This window comes from Drosophila mauritiana, chromosome 3R, assembly GCF_004382145.1.
Source record: "Drosophila mauritiana strain mau12 chromosome 3R, ASM438214v1, whole genome shotgun sequence".
NCBI classification, from domain to species: Eukaryota; Metazoa; Arthropoda; class Insecta; order Diptera; family Drosophilidae; genus Drosophila; species Drosophila mauritiana.
The window spans coordinates 2,913,771-2,932,849 of NC_046670.1; the positions used below are offsets into that span (position 1 = coordinate 2,913,771).

The 19,079-nt window shown below is 46.4% G+C and overlaps 5 protein-coding genes across 7 annotated transcripts; 2 read left to right on the forward strand and 3 right to left on the reverse strand.

Annotated features, from left to right (window-relative positions):
* Positions 1-560: 560 nt before the first annotated feature.
* Positions 561-6,329, reverse strand: LOC117145760 (regulator of gene activity). Of its 2 annotated transcripts, none has more exons than XM_033311525.1 (8): positions 5,300-6,329; positions 3,690-3,825; positions 3,417-3,631; positions 2,905-3,136; positions 1,701-2,270; positions 1,180-1,384; positions 871-1,035; positions 561-812 (listed from the first exon to the last, which is right to left on the reverse strand). In XM_033311525.1, the coding sequence occupies exons 2-8, from the start codon at positions 3,820-3,822 to the stop codon at positions 593-595; spliced, it is 1,740 nt and encodes a 579-aa protein (XP_033167416.1). In that variant the 5' UTR covers positions 3,823-3,825; positions 5,300-6,329; the 3' UTR covers positions 561-592. The 2 variants fall into 2 exon arrangements, with proteins under 2 accessions (XP_033167416.1, XP_033167415.1); XM_033311524.1 differs by having other exon boundaries at positions 2,887-3,136.
* A 188-nt stretch (positions 6,330-6,517) lies between these two features.
* LOC117145758 (another transcription unit protein) lies at positions 6,518-9,181 on the forward strand. The gene is made up of 4 exons (XM_033311523.1): positions 6,518-6,714; positions 6,782-6,845; positions 6,910-7,702; positions 7,830-9,181. The coding sequence occupies exons 1-4, from the start codon at positions 6,684-6,686 to the stop codon at positions 9,120-9,122; spliced, it is 2,181 nt and encodes a 726-aa protein (XP_033167414.1). The 5' UTR covers positions 6,518-6,683; the 3' UTR covers positions 9,123-9,181.
* Positions 9,182-10,791: 1,610 nt separating this feature from the next.
* Positions 10,792-12,099, reverse strand: LOC117145763 (CDC42 small effector protein homolog). Its single transcript, XM_033311529.1, has 2 exons — positions 11,706-12,099; positions 10,792-10,884 (listed from the first exon to the last, which is right to left on the reverse strand). The coding sequence occupies exons 1-2, from the start codon at positions 11,952-11,954 to the stop codon at positions 10,876-10,878; spliced, it is 258 nt and encodes an 85-aa protein (XP_033167420.1). The 5' UTR covers positions 11,955-12,099; the 3' UTR covers positions 10,792-10,875.
* A 3,051-nt stretch (positions 12,100-15,150) lies between these two features.
* Positions 15,151-17,228, reverse strand: LOC117145761 (DPH4 homolog). 2 transcript variants are annotated; one of them, XM_033311527.1, is made up of 2 exons: positions 16,862-17,228; positions 15,151-15,788 (listed from the first exon to the last, which is right to left on the reverse strand). In XM_033311527.1, the coding sequence occupies exon 2, from the start codon at positions 15,786-15,788 to the stop codon at positions 15,237-15,239; it is 552 nt and encodes a 183-aa protein (XP_033167418.1). In that variant the 5' UTR covers positions 16,862-17,228; the 3' UTR covers positions 15,151-15,236. The 2 variants fall into 2 exon arrangements, with proteins under 2 accessions (XP_033167418.1, XP_033167417.1); XM_033311526.1 differs by lacking the exon at positions 16,862-17,228 and adding an exon at positions 15,848-16,821.
* A 277-nt stretch (positions 17,229-17,505) lies between these two features.
* LOC117144789 (60S ribosomal protein L13a) lies at positions 17,506-19,049 on the forward strand. The gene is made up of 3 exons (XM_033310158.1): positions 17,506-17,610; positions 17,978-18,218; positions 18,610-19,049. The coding sequence occupies exons 1-3, from the start codon at positions 17,590-17,592 to the stop codon at positions 18,963-18,965; spliced, it is 618 nt and encodes a 205-aa protein (XP_033166049.1). The 5' UTR covers positions 17,506-17,589; the 3' UTR covers positions 18,966-19,049.
* Positions 19,050-19,079: the final 30 nt, after the last annotated feature.

Here is a 19,079-nt window from a genome sequence, read left to right on the forward strand (position 1 = left end):
TGATGGAATATACATATGTATCTATGAAAAACAAGATAGCGCTATAGTCGAGATAACAGGTATGTACTTCAGACATGGTAATACAAACTGTGGGCGTCAGAGTGGGTGTGACCAAAATGTTTTGGCATATCGCTAGACAAAAGCACAACAAAATAAAAAAAAATATCAAAACGTTTTTCAAAGGCGTGGTAGTGGCTTGTATGCACAAATTATGCATCTCTAGAATCTTTTTTAATTTAATGACAGTCCGCTTATTTCATAATATCGAACAGCTTCAAAATGAAATGATTCATTATAAAGATATTATATTATATATAAATATGAATATAAACTAGAAGGTAAGCCACATAGAGAAAACTTAGAAGAAATAAATCCCTTTTAATTTTAGCATCAGTAGTACAGAAATTGCACATACATCCATATACATATGCATATGTATATCCATCCTAACACCGTATTAAAAGAAAAACTCAAATGGATTGTTTTTAATTTTTATAATAAAACTTATTATTCAGTTAGTGTTGAGTGTCCTTGTTGCAATGCAAAAACAACAGCATATGTTCTTTTTCAATTTTTTTCATTTTTATTAATTTTATACAGACTGTCCATTCATAAACGCACTTATATTGGGACATTTATCTAATTTCTCGGCATCTATTTGGAAAACCTTGGACAAACGTTTCCAACTTTGCGCATCAAAGTAGTAGAAGGTGCCGCGCTCTTTTGTACCATTTTTTTCATATTGATCAATGCCAGGAATTCGAGTTATCCATATTTTCTCCTCCACGTGATACCGCCACTCGCGACTATGCCTGCGATGGGAGCAGAGTATTAGTACATATATGGGGCTGCGCAGGAGGAAGTACTCACAATTCAGCAGCTGCCATTAATTGCATCATATCGCCGATGTTCGTGTAGAAAAGGAAAAAGAGCAGGTCTTCTTGCAGCTTTTTCAGTACCGGCGCTGTTAGTTTGTCTCTTATCGCAAAGTTAATCAGATATTCGGGTGGCACGTTGAACTCAACGTCTTGTGCTCTGCAAAAAGTAAATGCAAATCCAATGTTACTACTTTGGCCAACCTTCCTGTTACACCTCCTACTCAATAGTACTCAATAAACGATTTAATTATGTCAGTTTATTATGTAAACTAGCAATGCTGCAGCTTTTAAGTAAACTGACCTGCAGGGCTGTGCGACGAAGGGGCCAGCGAAGGTTGTATGCAAGCTCTCCTGCGAGTTCAGGTTCAGGCCTAAACCCGTGAGATCCGTGCCCAAGGAGAGCGTCACCAGATTGGGATCCGTTTCTGCAGCCCGAATGAACGTCAGCAGGCCAACCATGCCGAACTGGTTGTTCACCATGGTCGCTGGTATGTTTGTGACCTTCCCTAATTATGCAAAACGAACGAAAGGTAAATTTGTTACATTTTTAAGTAAATAAAAGATTTCATGGTACAATTATTTGTGAATAAAATGGTGAATAGTAAAGTAAAGCTGTTGGGATTTTGTGATGGGCTTTGCAGGGAAATCATTGAATTATAATATGAAACAAATAATAATAGAAACCAACAAGACAATTGATTAAATCGCATCAATCATCCGTATGCTAGAGTTTTCAAAGCTCCAAATTATCAAAAGGTATCAAATAGCTCTCTTCAGCTTTATGGACTAACTACATGTTGTGAGAAGTGTTCCGGCACTCACCATCTGGCGAAGTTTGCACGCCGCTCTTTACAAGTTTATCGTTGCTGGAATTATCGTTCAGATGCTCGCCGCCCGCTCCGCTCCCAGATGAGCCGCTTCCACTGCCCAGGCCGCCGCCCACGCCCATCATGGCATTGCTGTTGGGTACGCTGTTGACGCCGCCAATGCCGCTGTTACTGCCCACCAGTCCCACATGGGACCCGCCGACAACGCCGCTGGCTGCATTGCCGCCGACTCCTCCGCCTCCCGAGCTACCAGCTCCTCCGCCGCCGCCTACTGCCAAGCCCCCTATACCACTGCCAACGGCACCGAGACCATTGCCGCCTACAACGCCGACGTTGGAACCGCTGCTGCCGCTCGCTGATCCGCTGACCACTATCGAATTCATCGGCTTTTCCGTGCCATCCAAGTGGTTCTCTGTGGACGCACCTCCGGAGCCTCCTGTTCCGCCGACGCTCCCCACCGCGTTCGTTGTGCCGTCCGAGTTTTGGGTGCCCGGTAACGCAGGGAAGTCCTCGTTAGACATCGTGAACTCCGATTGCTCTGACGTCGGTTGCTTCACCATGCCAACTGAAAGCAGAAGAGGAGCAAGAAGGTCGCCCAGGGCGAATAAGTGAAGCGAAGAAATGACGTACTAAAGCAGTTTAAGCTCATACAATACACACGATTTTAGTTATTTTCTTTTTCCTCAACCAATTGAAATCAATGATATGGTCCAAATAGCATTTGCTCATGGTTTTAAGACATTTTACTGTGAATCAAAAGTTATCCTTCACCTATATACGAACTTATAAATGGTTAAGTCGCTTGCATTATGTGAACAGTTTCTTTTTAATCATTTTTTTAAAGAAAATGTTAAAGAAAATGATTCCATCAACGTTTCGATTGTTTGTAACACAACTTCATTTCAAACTCTGACTTGCAAAAGCTCTTCTGATTCCATTAGTATTGTCCGTATGCGGTTGGACCAACGTAGCCAAAGTTAATGTCCTTGACTGAAACTAGTTTTCTTATTGCAGCGTTTGCCATACCCAAACCACCACCCGAGTTTAGTCACAAATACAGCGTAGCATAACTATGTGGGCTTAATGAGCTGATCACAAGACACCACGCATACAGCTGATTCTTAATCGTAGTTTTAAAAACAGAAATAAATAAAAAGAAGTGGATTTTGATTTGAACTCACAAGAGGTAAAGAAATTACCATAGGGTTTGCTGCCCGGCGGCTGGAGCGGATTCGATTGGGGCAGTGTCTGGTCGTTCTGGCCGCGCGCATTCGTCAGCGAGGGAAACTCCGTGGGATCGAGCAGGGCAGGCGTGGAGGTGTCGCTCCCACCGCCGCCGCCGAACACGTGGAAGTTATTCAAAGGACCGCCACCGCCTCCGCCCGTTCCGTAGCCGCCGCGACCCGTCTGCATGAAGTTGCCCATGTTCGACTGCGGAAAGAGATTAAGATTAGCCAAGTCTCAACAAATTGTTTTAGAATTAGGCCTGACATCTCCAACTCAATCTTAATAGATGAATGCATTTGTAACTTCTTAAAGTAATGTATTATCCGTTGTATCAAAAATGTTTTTTTTATATAAATCTGATCGATCAGTGATACGTGATACCAACAGTCAATGCTTATAGATATTGTTAAATGTTTTACTTTGAGTATCTTGGACAAGACCGAGTTGGAGGAGTGAGACTTTCTTGTAATGCCGCGCTGCTTACCATGGGACCACTGCCCAATCCTTGCATGGCTCGCCGCTCCACAAACTGCCGCTGGCCGAAGAGGTTGGCGTTCCGGTTGCCGCTCGAGATGGCGGGTCCGCCGACCGACAGCTGGGCATTCCGGTTCGGCGACAGTTGGGGCTGCTGCTGCTGTTGTTGCTGCTGCTGCGGCGCCTGTCCGTAGTTCGCCGTTCCTGGATAGGAGTTGGCGAAGTCTAGGGCAACAAATGTGAGTTGGTGCTGCGTCAAAAACTTTGGGCGACAATTGCTTACCGGTTTGAAACATGCCCGACGTGGGCGTCACATGGCCAGCCAGGGAGCTACCACCGAATCCGCCTGTTGTCCGGCCAGCTAACGCCGCGTTCGCTATACTTCTCGGGGGTTGTTGAAAATTTAAATTCGCCATAATCTGCAATGGAAGGGGTTGTCGGTTATTAGGCTGCGGCCTTGCTTGCTTATCTACCCATAAAGAAAAACCCATATCGTATCAGCGTCGACATCGAAGTATCACTTAAACCGTAATTTGTAATAGTTTTGGGATTTCCTATTGGCAACAACAAACAAATATACCTTTATTTTGGAGATTATTACACGTTACATAACATTACGGTAAATACAAGCAATTGGGAATATGCGGGATGATTCGCAACATAATTCGTCGGAGCCATCTGCGCAGTAATCAGAGAACTGCTGTCAAATGTCTGAATCAGGGAAATTCTTCGCCCATAAACAAGGGTTTACAAAAAAAACTGAGTGACTCAGTGGAGGGGGACTATAGTGATAACAAATCGGCTCCCCGCAGATAATTGTCGCACACTAAATGCGAGCATATGCGTATTGAGCAAACAAACCAACAACCTTGTGGGTTAGCAGCTTGGAGCCATATATAGGAAATGTTATCTTAACGGCAAAGGGGGATGCCAAAAAAAGGGCCACCATCTATAGTAAAGCTATAAACAAAATCGCCCGCGCCAAGTGAATCCGTTAAATGGCCGACGCATCAGCTGTCGATTGGCGAAACGAATTCGGACAGCAAACAAAGTAGAAGGAGAAAAGGAGAGCAAATTGAGAGGCAGAGCAAGGAGGCGGAGAACGAGAAGCATGGGCAGAAAGGCTGCGGCAATTATTGCCGTTCCTCTTTGTCGTGGGCACACTCATGCACAGACCGTGTGGATAAGATGGAGACCAAGACAATGGCGATGGTGTGGGTGAGAAAACCAGAATGACTGCCACCAGGATGCAAGGGAGTGGGAGGAGAGCGGGGCGAGTGCAAAAGGATATACGGCTCAACTTGTCCCTCGATCAATTATGCAGGTAGTGGTCAGTGCAGTGCAAAAGGTGTACAGTAAAAACAGTTAGCGTTGGAAAATACAAAGCTTTATACCTTATCTCCACTACTGGCCAATTCACCACCGAGTTAGTCGAATTTTGTTTACTCCACTGCAAAAGCCCGTTAAGGTTTGATGCTGCTTGCTATTACCATAATATGTAAATGTATTTCCTATGGTAAAGACCGGCTTTATCTTATCGGAACTTCAACGTGCTGAACTCGTCTGGAGTGCAAAAAACTACCCGCGCTGGATGCCAGTGCACTTAATTTTAAAGGAGCTAATCTTCCTGAAATACGGGAGCAGGGTAATGATCACCATCGGGCCAATTTAACAGGCTAGCTGACGATTCCATCGATGTTTTACCTGAACGCATGTAACTTTATCAGCTGACCCAACAGGCGCTTTGCAACACTGGCGCCCGCGCTTACAACAAAATTCACTGGCTAGCGTAAACTTTGGGGACAAGTGTTTAACCAACCATTTAACCTCGGGCGATTTAGCAAGTACAAAAAAAGAACGACGGATCCGAAAGGAGGGCTGCGCGCAACTTACCTAAATTAACGTTAGACGATACTGTCGCTTCTTGCTCTTCCACTGTTAACGCTCGCTTTCCACTCTGTCCAGCAACAACAACATACACTGATCGGATCGTTCTCACCGCATTTAACATTCCAAAGCGGCCGGCGGGACGAGGACGTAGGAGTCGTTGTCCTGGCGCCGTAACCGTAACTGTGACGGATCACGGATCGGCGAATCAGCAGGAATATGAAAATCCGCTAACTCCCACTGGGCAGCCTTTGGTTAGCTGTGGGTGTCTCGCTCTCTAGCACTCACTCGCTGGAAGCTGAAAGGATGCAACGGAGAAACGGGAGCTGGAACCGTAGCGGATGTGGGAGCGGGAACGAGGTTAGTTAGTACTTTTCCGCGCCGAGTCGTCCCTAAATAAATGGCATATATACCGCTGTGCGTGTGTACATATGTATATGTGCCTCGTCTGTATGCAGCGTGGTCTTCGTGCCGAAGAGACAGCGAGCGAGAGAGAGAGAGAGAGGAGAGTCGAAGGATGTTGATGCCTGGCGGAGGCTAAAAGTTGTCCGTTTTTTCTGCGCCGCTTTTGCGACCACTGAAGTTTCTATATTCACGCTTATGCAAATGTCGCGCACGTTACACTCGGCCGATTGGATTGGCCAGGGCTCTTGCTTTTTGGTAATGTTTCCGTTTTGTATTTTATTTGTAAGTAAATAATCGCTCGCTATTGCGCTGTTGTCTCTGCTTCTTACTACACTGCTGCACAAGCACTGTGTCTGTGACCCTGTGCGTGTGTTTGTGTGTGTGTCTGTCTTTGTTTTCTCAGTTCATTGAAATTTCACCCGAAGCAGCGAATTGGTCAAATTCCCTGCTGGATTTGCGCGTCTTTTACGCCGCCGACCCGAAAATGCACTCGAACTTAATGGAGCCGGGTCCTTACGATCCACTATCGAAGGGCAGTAAACAATTCTTTAGCGCCCGAAATGGCTTTAAATTGTACACAAAAAATGTTCCGCAAAAAACTTTGTGGCTGTCACGAATACAAACACACAAGAATTAGGGATGTAAAAATCTGCTATCGAGACAGCGTTGGTATCGATAGTCGTTAGTTTGCAACGAGAGGGTTTGGTGCATTGATTACTGTATATTTCAAAGAATATTGGAATTGTTTTCTTTAAAAATATCAATTTTATTCGCCTTTATGATTGGTAAAATAGTTGTTTACTTTTAATCGATAGACGAAATCAGTTATTGGGCTGCCATCTGGTGCGTCTATGCAACCTCCCCGCGTATTTCAGTTATCGATTAGTTTGACAGTGCCTAGGCCTCCCAAACTCAACTTTATTGCCCGGCCGCGAATTGTCTTGATTGCAGATTTTCAGATTTTAAACCAAATTTACTTGGCATTATGGGCAGCCAAAACTCGGACGACGACAGTGGTGAGTGGCTAATGGCTTAGTCCAGGCCTGAGTAACTAATATTTACACTGTTCACATATGTATGCAGGTTCATCCGGTTCGAGTCGAAGTGGAAGCCGCAGTGTCACGCCGCAAGGAGGTAGTGCGCCCGGGTAAATATTTGATATTTAAACACGGCGGCGGGAGAATGCTGATTACCTTCCCCTAATTTTCCAGATCCCCACGCAGTCGCAGGTCGGGTAGTGGCAGCGATCGTTCCCGATCGGGCTCCAGGTCTTCCCGATCCCGGTCCGGCTCTGGATCTCCGCGTAGTGCCAGGTCCGGGTCTGCACAAAGTCGCCACTCGCAGCGGTCTGGCTCCGCTCGTAGTAAGAGATCAAGATCTGCTCACAGTCGCAGGTCGGGATCTGCGCGTAGCCGTAAATCTGGAACTCCGGAATCTCCACAAAGTCACAGATCAGGTTCACCGCAAAGTCGCATGTCAGGATCACCTCAGAGTCGTAGATCTGGTTCTCCCCAAAGTCGCAAATCGGGATCTCCTCACAGCCGCAGATCAGGTTCGGCCCAGAGTCGCAGATCGGGATCCGCTCGGAGTCGCAAATCTGGTTCGGCACAAAGTGCCCGCTCTCGGTCTCGATCCAGGTCTCGTAGCGGTTCACTCAAGGGCAGTGGCAACGCGGAATCGCGGTCTAATTCGCCCAATCTGCAAATTGATGATGAGCGTGCCAATTCCAAGAGCGGCAGTCGCAGCAGAAGTAGGAGCAGGAGTGGCAGTCGCACTTCCAGATCGCGCTCCAAGACGGGCACGCCGTCGCCCAATAGAAGTCGTAGTGGCAGCGCATCCGGCTCCGGCAGCGATATGGGTATACCCAAGAAGAAGGCACGCAAGGCCAGTGGCTCCGATCAAGAGAAGAACAAGAGCGGCAGCGATAGCGACATTGAGGAATCGCCCGCCAAAGCTAAGAAGTCACGGCTGATCGACACTGACAGTGATTCCAATCAGGATGGGGTAAGGCACACTCTGTAGTACTTAAATATATTGTTATTTATCTAGTTCTATAATTAAGGAAAAATAACCCTGATTTAGCCTTGCATACTTCTGCTTACTTATACATATGTACATTTCAATTGTGCAGGCAAAGAAAGCTCCGGCTGCAGCTGACATATTTGGAGATGCCGATGATATTAGTGACGATGAGGATGAGGCTGGACCAGCGGCCAGAAAATCCCCAGTGCGCTCCAAGAGCCGCAGTCAAAGCAAATCCCACAGTCGTTCGGTGAGCCACTCGCGTTCCCGCTCCAGATCGCGATCCCGGGATAAAGTCGAGAGCCAAGTAGCACCGGCGCCCAAGGAGGATGAACCTGAACCGCTTCCGGAGACCCGAATCGATGTGGAGATTCCGCGCATCTCTGCAGACCTGGGAAAAGAGCAGCACTTTATCAAGCTTCCCAACTTTTTGTCAGTGGTCACGCATCCGTTTGATCCGGAAACTTACGAGGACGAGATCGATGAAGAGGAGACAATGGACGAGGAGGGCAGACAGCGCATCAAGCTCAAAGTGAGCAACACGATCCGATGGCGAGAGTACATGAACAACAAGGGCGACATGGTGCGCGAGTCTAATGCGCGATTCGTGCGCTGGTCCGACGGCAGCATGTCCCTTCACCTGGGCAACGAGATCTTCGACGCCTACAGGCAGCCGCTGCTAGGTGACCACAATCATCTGTTCGTCCGCCAAGGTACGGGTCTGCAGGGCCAGTCGGTCTTCAGGACCAAGCTCACTTTCCGTCCTCATTCCACGGAGTCGTTCACGCACAAGAAGATGACCATGTCGCTGGCCGATCGATCCAGCAAGACCAGTGGCATTAAGATCCTGACGCAGGTGGGCAAGGATCCCACCACGGATAGACCCACGCAGCTCAGGGAGGAGGAGGCCAAGTTGCGTCAGGCAATGCGCAATCAGCACAAGTCGCAGCCCAAGAAAAAGAAACCGGGCGCGGGCGAACCACTGATTGGGGGCGGCACCTCGTCTTACCAGCACGACGATGGCAGCGACGATGAGAATGCCATCAGCCTGAGTGCCATCAAGAACCGGTACAAGAAGGGCTCTGGTGCCGGCCAGGCGGAGGTGAAAGCATCTACGATCTACTCGTCGGATGAGGACGAGGGCTCCGACTTCGAGGCGCGTCGCAGCAAGAAGGTGGACAAGGCCAAGGCCAGCAAGGCGCTGCGCGACTCCGACAGCGAATCGGACGCCGGCAGCGCCAAGAGCGGCCACAGCAACAAAAGCGGCGGAGGAGGAGGCAGTGCCAGCGGCAGCGACAACGAGGGCAGTCAGAAGAGCGGCGGCGGCAGCAGCAAGTCGGCCAGTGGAAGCGGCAGTGGCAGTGGCTCCGGCAGCGGATCGGGCAGTGACAACGATGATTAGGTTAGGCTAGTTCAAGTGCGTTCCTTGATCACACCAATAAAAGTAATTTTCAATTTTCATGCGCTGAATTCGATTTTGCTTAGTTAAGCATCTTGCAAATTTAGAATTACTTTATTATTTATTTAAACAAAAAGGGCAAGTGGCCCCACGTACGAATTGTTTTAGGAGTCATTTGTTGTATTATTTGGAAGGATCAGCTGGTAAAAGGGAAATATGCTGATGTATTGTTCTTTTGTTTAGAAAGTTGGGTCTATTTTGCAATTTTATTTTATTATGCCGATATGACTGGAGATCCAGATAGTTTTATTTCTGGGAAGTGATTGGACGGGGTTTATGTTGGTTTTTTACTTAAATTAGATTTCAATGTGGATGGAAAAATCCAATGATCAGCACATCTAAAAACAATTCAAAAGCGAGTAAAATACATACTATTAGGAATTTATTTTGAAATTTAATTCCTTCGTACTGTTTAAAGCATTCGTTTTTAAATAAGTTATTTTAATTTGATCAAAAAGGAAATAAAAAAGAAATTTTTCGCCATCACCAAGTAGCGACCTTCAAATATCCATACCAAGTTGATTATTTATTGGCCGAAAGTCAGCTCCCAGATGGCCAATATTTGTTTGGTCGATAGGAGGAGCACTTAGCCCGCGCAATTAGCTGTCCGCTGAACCGCGACGGCGCGATGGATATTTCCAAGTGGCCATTGGCCACTGATGTTTGCCATTAATACACACGAGATGTTTGCGGGCTGTTGCTTTTAAATATATATATATTTCCATAAATTATTGCTTAAATATTCGTTTATACAATTAGTCTATATGCTTAAAACCCAACGCATTCTAAACTCCTTTCCTCGGTTATCTACAACTGCATTCGATTTCAGAACTATATATTTCTGTTTCTTAAATCAGGGTTCTACAAAGGTACTCCATAGTCCATCTAAGGTGCATTGTCGCTGGCCCAGAAACAACTTAATCCTCGAATCCTGGCGAGCGTATAGGCTCCCCAGTGCTCGCATATGACATTGATATCAAAAACGATCTAAAACCGATTACTTTGTGTGTTGAAAATGATTGTGCGTCACTTTGCTGTGTGAAAACGCTGTGTAAGTGCTACATCAGCTTTTGTAAATTAAGATTCGCTAGTTGCACCGTTTCAGCCAAATACCATGGCTCAGGTGAGGTGTGGACTATTAATTGCTGGTTGTGATTATAAGGCAGTTTTCGTAAGAGCTCTAAAAAAAGGTATCGAAAATGGGGTTTTGGATAGGATGGATAGGAACGGAACGGGTTCACTTTTGGATTTCCTTGTTTCGTCATTAAGTACATCTAAGAATGATACCTAATCCTCAAACTGACTCTGTGTATACATATATAGTTTCAGGCTTAATTGTCGGTTGATTTTGGCGCTTGGCACTCTTTTGCGATTTTTCATTTAGCTAATACTCACAAAAGGCAGATCACCCAAAATCACCCAAAGTAGGTCCGCGGTTAAAAGCCGGAATGCATTCCGTTGTCGCGCAGTCTGGTTTTTTCTTATGTGGAACCTAATCTAAGCACCTCCTCGTGACTTCCAGCTTTGTGCGTCGCTCAGGCCTCCCACCCATTTTGGTCCTCCTCCTCGCCAGATAGCACGAATCGTAGTAAAAGGTATGTCTGCTGCTCCTCTCCGTCGCCGTCCTCCTCCTCTGTGGAAAATTGCACGAAATGCACTTCATAGCGGGGATGTTGCCAGGTGATGGGGGCTTCCATCAGCAGGCCTGCGAATAAAGAGCAAAGCCGAAAGAAACATGAGTCGAGGACGGCTTGTCAACCATTTAAGCGACGCACCAGACCGTGGCCAGTGCACAGTGCTCAACAGCTCCGTTGTCTCAATTAACCATAGCTCTATATGAGTGGCATTCATGGGCGGGACAGGGGCGGCCTTATCAGCCCACGGGGTCCAGAGAACGGGCTTTCAGCATGTATATGTTGTATGTCGTTGGGGGCGGCAAATGGGGTAGATTAATTGAATTTGGCAAAAGCGGGGTGTGTTTCTCGCAGCTCAATGGGAAGCTCAAGCGCTGGGATGTGGGTTAAGCCCCTAATAAATGGAACTCGGCTTTCAATGGACAACTGAACGTTTGCAACGGAAAACGGATCACTTACTGTAATCCCTACAATTTGCATATATTAGTGATTTATTAATCAAGAAGCATATGTGGTATATATGCCATCGGACTCTCTTTGTTTGCTTCACTTGAGCCAATGATGCCAATTTTGGCATCCATTCGAGCCTTGACTCTCGAGTTCTATTATCCATGAAGGTGCTAAATATCCGAAAGATTCTTGGATTGCGTCCATTAAATCACGACGTGATTCGCACATTAAGAGGAACGCAAAGCGGGGCGTCCCACCAAACGGATGACTCAACAAAGAAAAAGAGCGCAGAGCGCTTACAGTGAGCCTTCTATAAGAAGAACCTCTGCTAAATGCTGCAGTTAAGTGAGGCAACTTTAGAGTTGTAAAAGGAAGGCATTCTGCCTGTGAGAATGTTATCCTGTAGTGGCGACCAATCGGCTGGCTGGTTAAGTCAACTCACATGCAGCGAGTGTATCGAGTTGGTCTCGTAGCCGCCCTTGCTCTGCATCTGGGTGGAGATCGCGTTGAGGCGGTTGGCCGACAGCTCCACGTCCGCGGATCCGATGTGGCCCGTGTGGACGAAGTTGGTGGGATTGCCGATCATGGACCGGTCGATGCGCAGGCGTTGGTGTGGGCGGCGGGAGGGCGAGCGCTGCTGCTGGAAGCAGCACGAGAACCACTGCAGCCAGATCTCGCCGGTGCTGGCCATCTTCCCCTTGCTCCTGGCTCGCTGGCTGGCGCTGGACGGCGATTCAGTCTTCTGGTATTGCGGGCGATCAATCGTGAGGCAGCTGATCCCAGCCAGGCTGGCTGTGCACGTAGAGTTGTGTGGCGTGGGCTACGCACCTCGGCTCCTGAAACGATCAAGTGGCATAAGATGTATAACTTCATTTGTGAACCAACATGAGACATGATAGTGGATAGTCAAATCAGTGGATATGGACAAAAGTAAACCATACAACTGTAGAATTGCACTTCTCGCCAAACCAATTGGGAATATGAATATGTATATTCAGTTCCAGCCCAGAAGCGCAGCTATGGACCCAGAACCATTTGCGTTGCTCCAGAAAACCAGTGGCGTACAGAGATGTGCGATTCATTCTGCTGGCATGCTCCTCCGGCTGGTGTGGGAGGACTATCCCCATCTGCATGCTGCCTGCTTGCTTGTCTGCTCTACTTGCTGCCCCACTTGTTACCTGGCTTCTCACTCGGCTACACAATACAGACTCGAATGCGGACACGGATACACATACAGAATCAGATTCAGATGCGGCCACCTTTGCAGACTCGCAAAACAGAAACAGATACAGAAACAGAACCACAGAATTATAAGGCCCGAGGCGTTGCCTGGGAAGCCGCGGAGTTGCGAAAGAAATACAGCTTATAAGCTACAAAAAATCAACAATTAATTGGCACTTTTGTGTAATTAAGATTGAGAGAAAGACACAAAAGACACTCATGAAAGAAGCGGCCAGAAGACGGGATTTCGAAGCTATGTATCACTCAAGATCTTCGTGGTCTGCTGGCTCAACTAGTTCTGGGTTCCGGGGAATAGCCAGTTTGTTTCTGCGACTGGGTACGTTTCAATTGAACATCAATCCCCAATTCATCTGAATAAATACCCAAAGGCTGTGGAGTATCCATGTCTCAGCTGTTCTGGACGCCACAAAAGCCGAAACAAAATACGAAGCAATTGTTTTCGTTTATCAAAAATAAATGGCCATGCGTCACTTAAGTTTAAACGACATATTGTAAATAACAAACAAACTAATTCGCACTTTTGAAAGTAACTGAAGTTGATTCCTCCCTTTTTTTCCTCCTAACGGAGTTCCAATTTAAGCTGCCATTAGATCACCAAGATGGTTATGTGGCTATGACAGGCATTTTCCACGCGATTTCCGAAACTTCTTGGGCTTTCTACGCGTGTTGCGCAGTCTCTTTCTTCTGGCCACTGGGCAATTAAAGCTGCTCAAGCGTCTTTAATGCGGAGTGAAACCGAAATGAAAGTGCCAGGCGGCAGGGCAGCGATGTGGAGTCGTCGGAACACGCCGATGGTGGCGATGGCGACGGTTGGCGACTTGAGGCAGTAGATGGAGCTGGAGCTCAAGCGCAGCCCGGCTTATTGTAGCCAACATATCTGCACTTTTCGAGAGCGAACGTTAACGTTATTATCTCAAATCGCGCTGCGACGCGTGTCACACAACAGAAGTGGTACACAGTAAGAAATCAGTTCAAACTTGAAACCAAATCAGTATTAAATTGATAGCAAATCCAAGATCAACATAATATATATATCGTGTTAGTTTGGGTAATATTTATAATATTTATTAAAATTCATAAGAATAGTTCAAATTATGTATTATGTATATAACCCGCATTTTCCCACTGTGTGCCAACAACTTCTTGGCCACAAAGACAGCGACGCAGGAATACGAGTAATTGACGGAATGAGGGAATGAATGAGCGACTGACGAGGGCCAAATGCGCTAAAGCGTTTCAATTTTCTGTGTCAAAAGGTTATTAAAGTGAGAGATAACCAGATATGTATGAGCACTGAAAAAAAAGAATGGTGAATAGGTCACGAGAATTTAATATCTTTAATATCTTTCATTTTAGACATCCTAACACAGCCAAAATGGAGTTAAGTTAAATCAGTTTCGTTCGAAAATCATTAGCAATCAAACACCTGATTTCCTCCAGTGTATAATCACACAAATGTAACTGTTTGTATTCGAAAGGTACGCACGTCTTCCCTTCTTCCGCTCCGCCCGTTGTCCACTCATTTAGCTCGAACTCCAACTGGTGGAGATCAAGTGTTTATCAGCCCGTCTGCCGGTTTTTATACATATGTATGTAAATACTTAAAGCGTTTATGCACTGACTAGCATATAGACACACACTCACTATGGACAGCAATGTGCACGTTTAGAAATCGAAAGCTAGACAAGCGTTAATTAACCATCGAGATCGAGTGACGTACTTATCCGGTGGCCAGAAATCTTCCCAATGCGGATTGATGCAAACCAAACACAACAAACATCCCCGACGAACTGGGTGTGCGTATTCGCCATGCCATGTCTACTGCAAATCACTTTGCAATAACCATAAACAAATGGATTCGTGGCGCGTATAAGTATTTTGCTCTCTTTTTTGGGGCCTTTGCAGTGCTGACATCATCGTCGACGTCGCAGCGATCGGGCGGGGTTATTGAATCTTAACAAAAAGTGGAAAAATGGGCGAACTCGGGTAATTGTAATTACATTTAAGGAGCTTAAGCCCCGTTGTTTCTGTCACAAAAAAAAAAAAACTTAGCCGCTCAAAGGGGAGATTTCAATTTGCAATCTCAATAAAATTCGATGGAGCTGCGTTTCCTTTAAATGGAATTTAATTACAGTCAATCTAATCTAATAAATTTATATAAAATTAAATTCCAGTCAAAGAATTAATTTCATTAAAGTATATAAAAAGATATCTAACCACTTCAGCAATAAATTCAGTCATAAATACAAACCTCGAGTTGAAAATTAGGAAACCCCACCATCAATCTGCCATAATCAGGGGTTTAGCGAAACTTGACCCAAAAACTCCCCCGGATAAATAAACGGCAAGCTGCTCGTAATTTGCCAAATCCCCGGCAATTCACACGCGCCACAGCCATCGAGTCTTTTGCAACTTCCCCCCGCACAGCGGAAATGAATCGTATGCAAAGTGAATGAGTGCCGGGAGTGGGAACCCAAATCGAAATGATGTACCACCATCGGGTTACATCACTTTTGGGCACAACAGGCGACAAAGAAGAGGGGCTTGGTCGAATGCCGAATGCACGACGTCGATGTCGATGACAACATGCTTTGCATATGAAGAGGGAGCCCAGGGTTCAAGAAACCAATAAACGGAGTGTAAAGTTAATTTCCAAAGAGCTCTTAATCGAATAGTTTAAAGCAGAAGCATTGTGCTGGGCAGCAGTTCCATTGTTTGCCCCGCTTCTTCTTTATTTACAACTTGCGGCTTGTTTCACAATAATCACTAAAGAGCACTCGTTGCACTCCACAATCACTTCGGGTGACTCATCATCGTCTCCGGGTCCATCGAACAGATACTGACCGCCGCATCGGCAGTCGTACGCATAGCTCCACATTGTCGCCGGCCCTTTGTTCGCCTCGGATTCTGATTCTGATTCAGATGCGCGGCAGGGAGGTGGAGGTGTAGGTGCCGGTGCCTCGTCGTCATCTTCTTCGATTTCCACTTGGATCCGCTGCATTTCACCCAGCACAACGGTTGCGTATATGTTGCTATGCGCCCGGAATTTCGACTGCAGCAGTTCGGCGTCGTAGTGCTTGCGCCTAATGGGATCTTTCAGCGTGTTCCACGCCGCGTTTATCGCATTGAAGTCACTGTTCTGGGCCTCCGATCCCGGATTTGGGTCATCGAGCTGTCGCAATTTGTCGGGATGACATTGTAGTATCAATTGTTTGTAGCTGCACTTGATCTCATCGAAACTGGCCGTTGATGGCACATTCAAGAGTTCATAGAAGTCGGGCATCTGGAAAAGGGGAATCCGTGAGGTATTTGTATTGAAACCATAAATATCTTTGTACTTACGTTTAGTCTAAAGGGTCAACTATCACTCATATGATTTATAGGAATTCATGTCACTTTAACACTTTATTTGCAATTTTCAAAAACCAGACACATTTTCACTATTTAACATGTTTATATTATGATAAACATGTGTATCACTAATTAACAAGCTATATTAAAGTTTATCTTGTAACTGGTTTTTGTGAGACACACTTATATGAATACTAAGTTTAAGCAACTGATTGTTAAAATCTTGAGTTTCGTCTTCGATTCTAATTTAAAACAAAGACACAAATTTGCAATTTGTTTATTCTTGATTGTCCGTAAAAAAAATGTGCGATTAAAGAGGAGGCCGTTTACCAACACTAAGGTTCTAATGTCCATAAACAGCTGTTTCTTGTTTACATGGAACGCGACGCTCGATGGAATAAATAACAGTTAATTTAATCGATATGAAAACGGCACCCCCATTTCACGCACACAGTCACACCCATACACATACACACACGCCGCCTTTGTTACTGGAAAAACGGAAATGTCCCCAAGAAAGGAGTGTTTTTGTGATTGAGAGCGGGTATTTTATACTTGTGTTGCTAGGTGGCGATAAACATAAATGTCCACACAAATCAGAGCTGGAAAATGCATCGCATGTCCGCCGGTCATAATTTCCCACCCCGTCCGTATTCCGATCCCCAATCCTCAATAGCCATAAAAGAGAAAAGTCGGACATATTGTCAAAAGTCAGGCCCCAATTGCACTTGGAGAGCCGAAAACAAGGTCAACAAACTGGTTAGCAGCAGCAGCAGCCAAAAAAAAACAAAAAATACAGCCATATTAACTCGAACAGCGAATGTGGCATCGCACACGCTGACCCAATTTCGAAATTAGCGAAAAAGGAAAGGGGCAAACAACTTGCCCCGGGACAGGAACTCCGCGCTAATTAATTAATGGCAGAATATCGAACATGGGGCATCTAATTTAGAACGCACATACGATTGTCGTGGGTGCCGCCGCTCGACGCAACTCAAAACTTGCCTTATAAGGTGACGGCTTTCCTGCTCCCAGATCACGTGTGGAAATCTCTTGTTGCTCCGCCGATTTGTTTATTAACTGAGAACACCGTTGGTTTGCGGGAAAGGTGGGAAGGGAGCGGTAGGCACGACCCACTCGCTTTCAGAACTTTTTCAGTCTTTTCTTCTCAGCACTTTTTTCGAACGCCGAAGCACACGCCTTGCACTCGCCCGCAAATAGCAAATGTCGTCATGTGAAGCTGTATTCAGTCAGCACTAAACTCGCGACTTCTATTCACTGCCTCTCTGGCGTTCTAGCGGCGCGTTTAGCGTTTGCGGCAGACGAAACTGTTTAAACTTTAAAACTTTCTAGCGATGGCAGCAAGAGCCGATGCAACAGTATCGATTTTCGTGACTTTTCGATATTAAGCGATGCATCGATTCATCTGACCAACAGCCATTACGAAATAATCTTGTGACACAATGAAATGAAGCGGGGGCTGCAGATAAAAAGTTAAATTTTAGTTTAAACGTATTGCACGTTCCACAGGAATAATTTTACTATTTAATTGTTGGTAAAACGAAAAAGTTTTGAAAGGTGGCGACGTCAGCTAGGAGTGTGTCTCGGCTAACTAAAGATGTGGCCGTTCACATACGTCACTCCGAACTAGTTCCGACCGCCAAAGCAACCCTGCGCAGCGATGGTCGAACTGTCAACGCAACTTCCGCCTTCTTTCCGTGCGGTTCGTAAAAATGACTGGTTTAACGAACAGGGTAAGTGCCGAAAAAAGGCAAATAAAACAGTGCGAGCCTCAAGCAAATGTGTGGAAAGCCCTGCGCGCAATAGTGGCCAACAGTGCGAGAGCTAAAATGAGCAAACCAGGCGCGTGAATGTTCTGTTTTGAGTGTTTGAAAGGGCGTCGCGCCTTACACGTGCCGAAAAACTGGGCATCTGTGGAAGTCTTGAGTGAGCTGGTAGCCCCAAGGCTAAGAACAGTGCAATCAATTGGATGCTGCTGGAAAACAACGTGTCTCGGGATAAGAGGCCGCCACACACATTTGTTTATGCGCTTGCGGGCAAACCTAACCTAACAGTGCTCGTTGTTTTCGAATTTAACTTGAATTTCCCTTTAAATTTCAGACCGTTGTTATTGATGGTCGCGGCCATTTGCTCGGCCGCCTGGCCTCCGTGGTGGCCAAGTACCTGTTGCAGGGCGGCAAGGTGGCCGTGGTCCGCTGCGAGGAGCTGAACCTCTCCGGACACTTCTACAGGAACAAGATCAAGTTCCTGGCCTACCTGCGCAAGCGGTGCAACGTGAACCCGGCCCGTGGTCCATTCCACTTCCGTGCCCCCTCTCGCATCTTCTACAAGGCAGTCCGAGGTAAGTTACCCTTCGCCACTCGGAGGAGTGCAGTTGAGTTGAGTTGAGGCGCAGTTCCATGATGTTTTCAAACCTTATTACCTACATTATTTGAACGAGAAACCGTGTAAACAAAACATAGCTGAGAGATACTGCCTGCCACAGCTGCTGCTGCTCTAACTTTAAGACACCCAATAGTTCACTCACTAATCCCTATTTTTCTCTTTTAGGTAAGCAATTCAAACCGTTTGGGAAGCTGCTCCACGCGACATGATGAACATTACATTCTTACCTACATTATTTGAACGAGAAACCGTGTAACCAACTCTCAACTGATGCATTCATCTAGCCAAAGCTCGCGCCACGACTGTGAATCCCTGACTCACCGGCTATTTTCTCCATCCCATTCCAGGCATGATCCCACACAAGACCAAGCGTGGCCAGGCCGCCCTCGCCCGTCTGCGTGTGTTCGACGGCATCCCATCGCCCTACGACAAGCGTCGCCGCGTCGTCGTGCCCATCGCTATGCGTGTGCTGACCCTGCGCTCCGACCGCAAGTACTGCCAGGTCGGTCGCCTGTCGCACGAGGTCGGCTGGCACTACCAGGACGTGATCAAGAGCCTGGAGCGCAAGCGCAAGGCCAAGCTCCGTGTCACCCTCAAGCACAACCGCGAGCTGAAGAAGCTGACGGTCAAGGCGCGCGAGAATATCGCGAAGGCCGCCGAGCCCTTCAACAAAATCATCAAATCCTACGGCTACGAGGTTTAAGGACAACAACAAGGGCAGAATTACATACGTTCAGATGCGTAGAAGTTTTTTAAAAGAGAATAAAACAACATCTAGTTTAAAAAACAAATTCGTCTTTGAGGGTCTCACATTTGT

Excerpts from the sequence above, each read along its gene's own strand:
- LOC117145763 (XM_033311529.1), bottom strand. The coding sequence starts at position 11,954 with ATGGCCAGCACCGGCGAGATCTGGCTGCAGTGGTTCTCGTGCTGCTTC.
- LOC117145760 (XM_033311524.1), bottom strand. The coding sequence starts at position 3,822 with ATGGCGAATTTAAATTTTCAACAACCCCCGAGAAGTATAGCGAACGCG. Across the intron at positions 3,632-3,689 it reads GTCGGGCATGTTTCAAACCG|ACTTCGCCAACTCCTATCCA; the intron begins GTAAGCAATTGT and ends TTGTTGCCCTAG. Across the intron at positions 3,137-3,416 it reads GATTGGGCAGTGGTCCCATG|TCGAACATGGGCAACTTCAT; the intron begins GTAAGCAGCGCG and ends CTCTTTCCGCAG.
- LOC117144789 (XM_033310158.1), top strand. The coding sequence starts at position 17,590 with ATGACTGGTTTAACGAACAGG. Across the intron at positions 17,611-17,977 it reads TGACTGGTTTAACGAACAGG|ACCGTTGTTATTGATGGTCG; the intron begins GTAAGTGCCGAA and ends TTTAAATTTCAG. Across the intron at positions 18,219-18,609 it reads CTTCTACAAGGCAGTCCGAG|GCATGATCCCACACAAGACC; the intron begins GTAAGTTACCCT and ends ATCCCATTCCAG.
- LOC117145761 (XM_033311527.1), bottom strand. The coding sequence starts at position 15,788 with ATGCCCGACTTCTATGAACTCTTGAATGTGCCATCAACGGCCAGTTTC.
- LOC117145758 (XM_033311523.1), top strand. The coding sequence starts at position 6,684 with ATGGGCAGCCAAAACTCGGACGACGACAGTG. Across the intron at positions 6,715-6,781 it reads AAACTCGGACGACGACAGTG|GTTCATCCGGTTCGAGTCGA; the intron begins GTGAGTGGCTAA and ends ATATGTATGCAG. Across the intron at positions 6,846-6,909 it reads CAAGGAGGTAGTGCGCCCGG|ATCCCCACGCAGTCGCAGGT; the intron begins GTAAATATTTGA and ends CTAATTTTCCAG.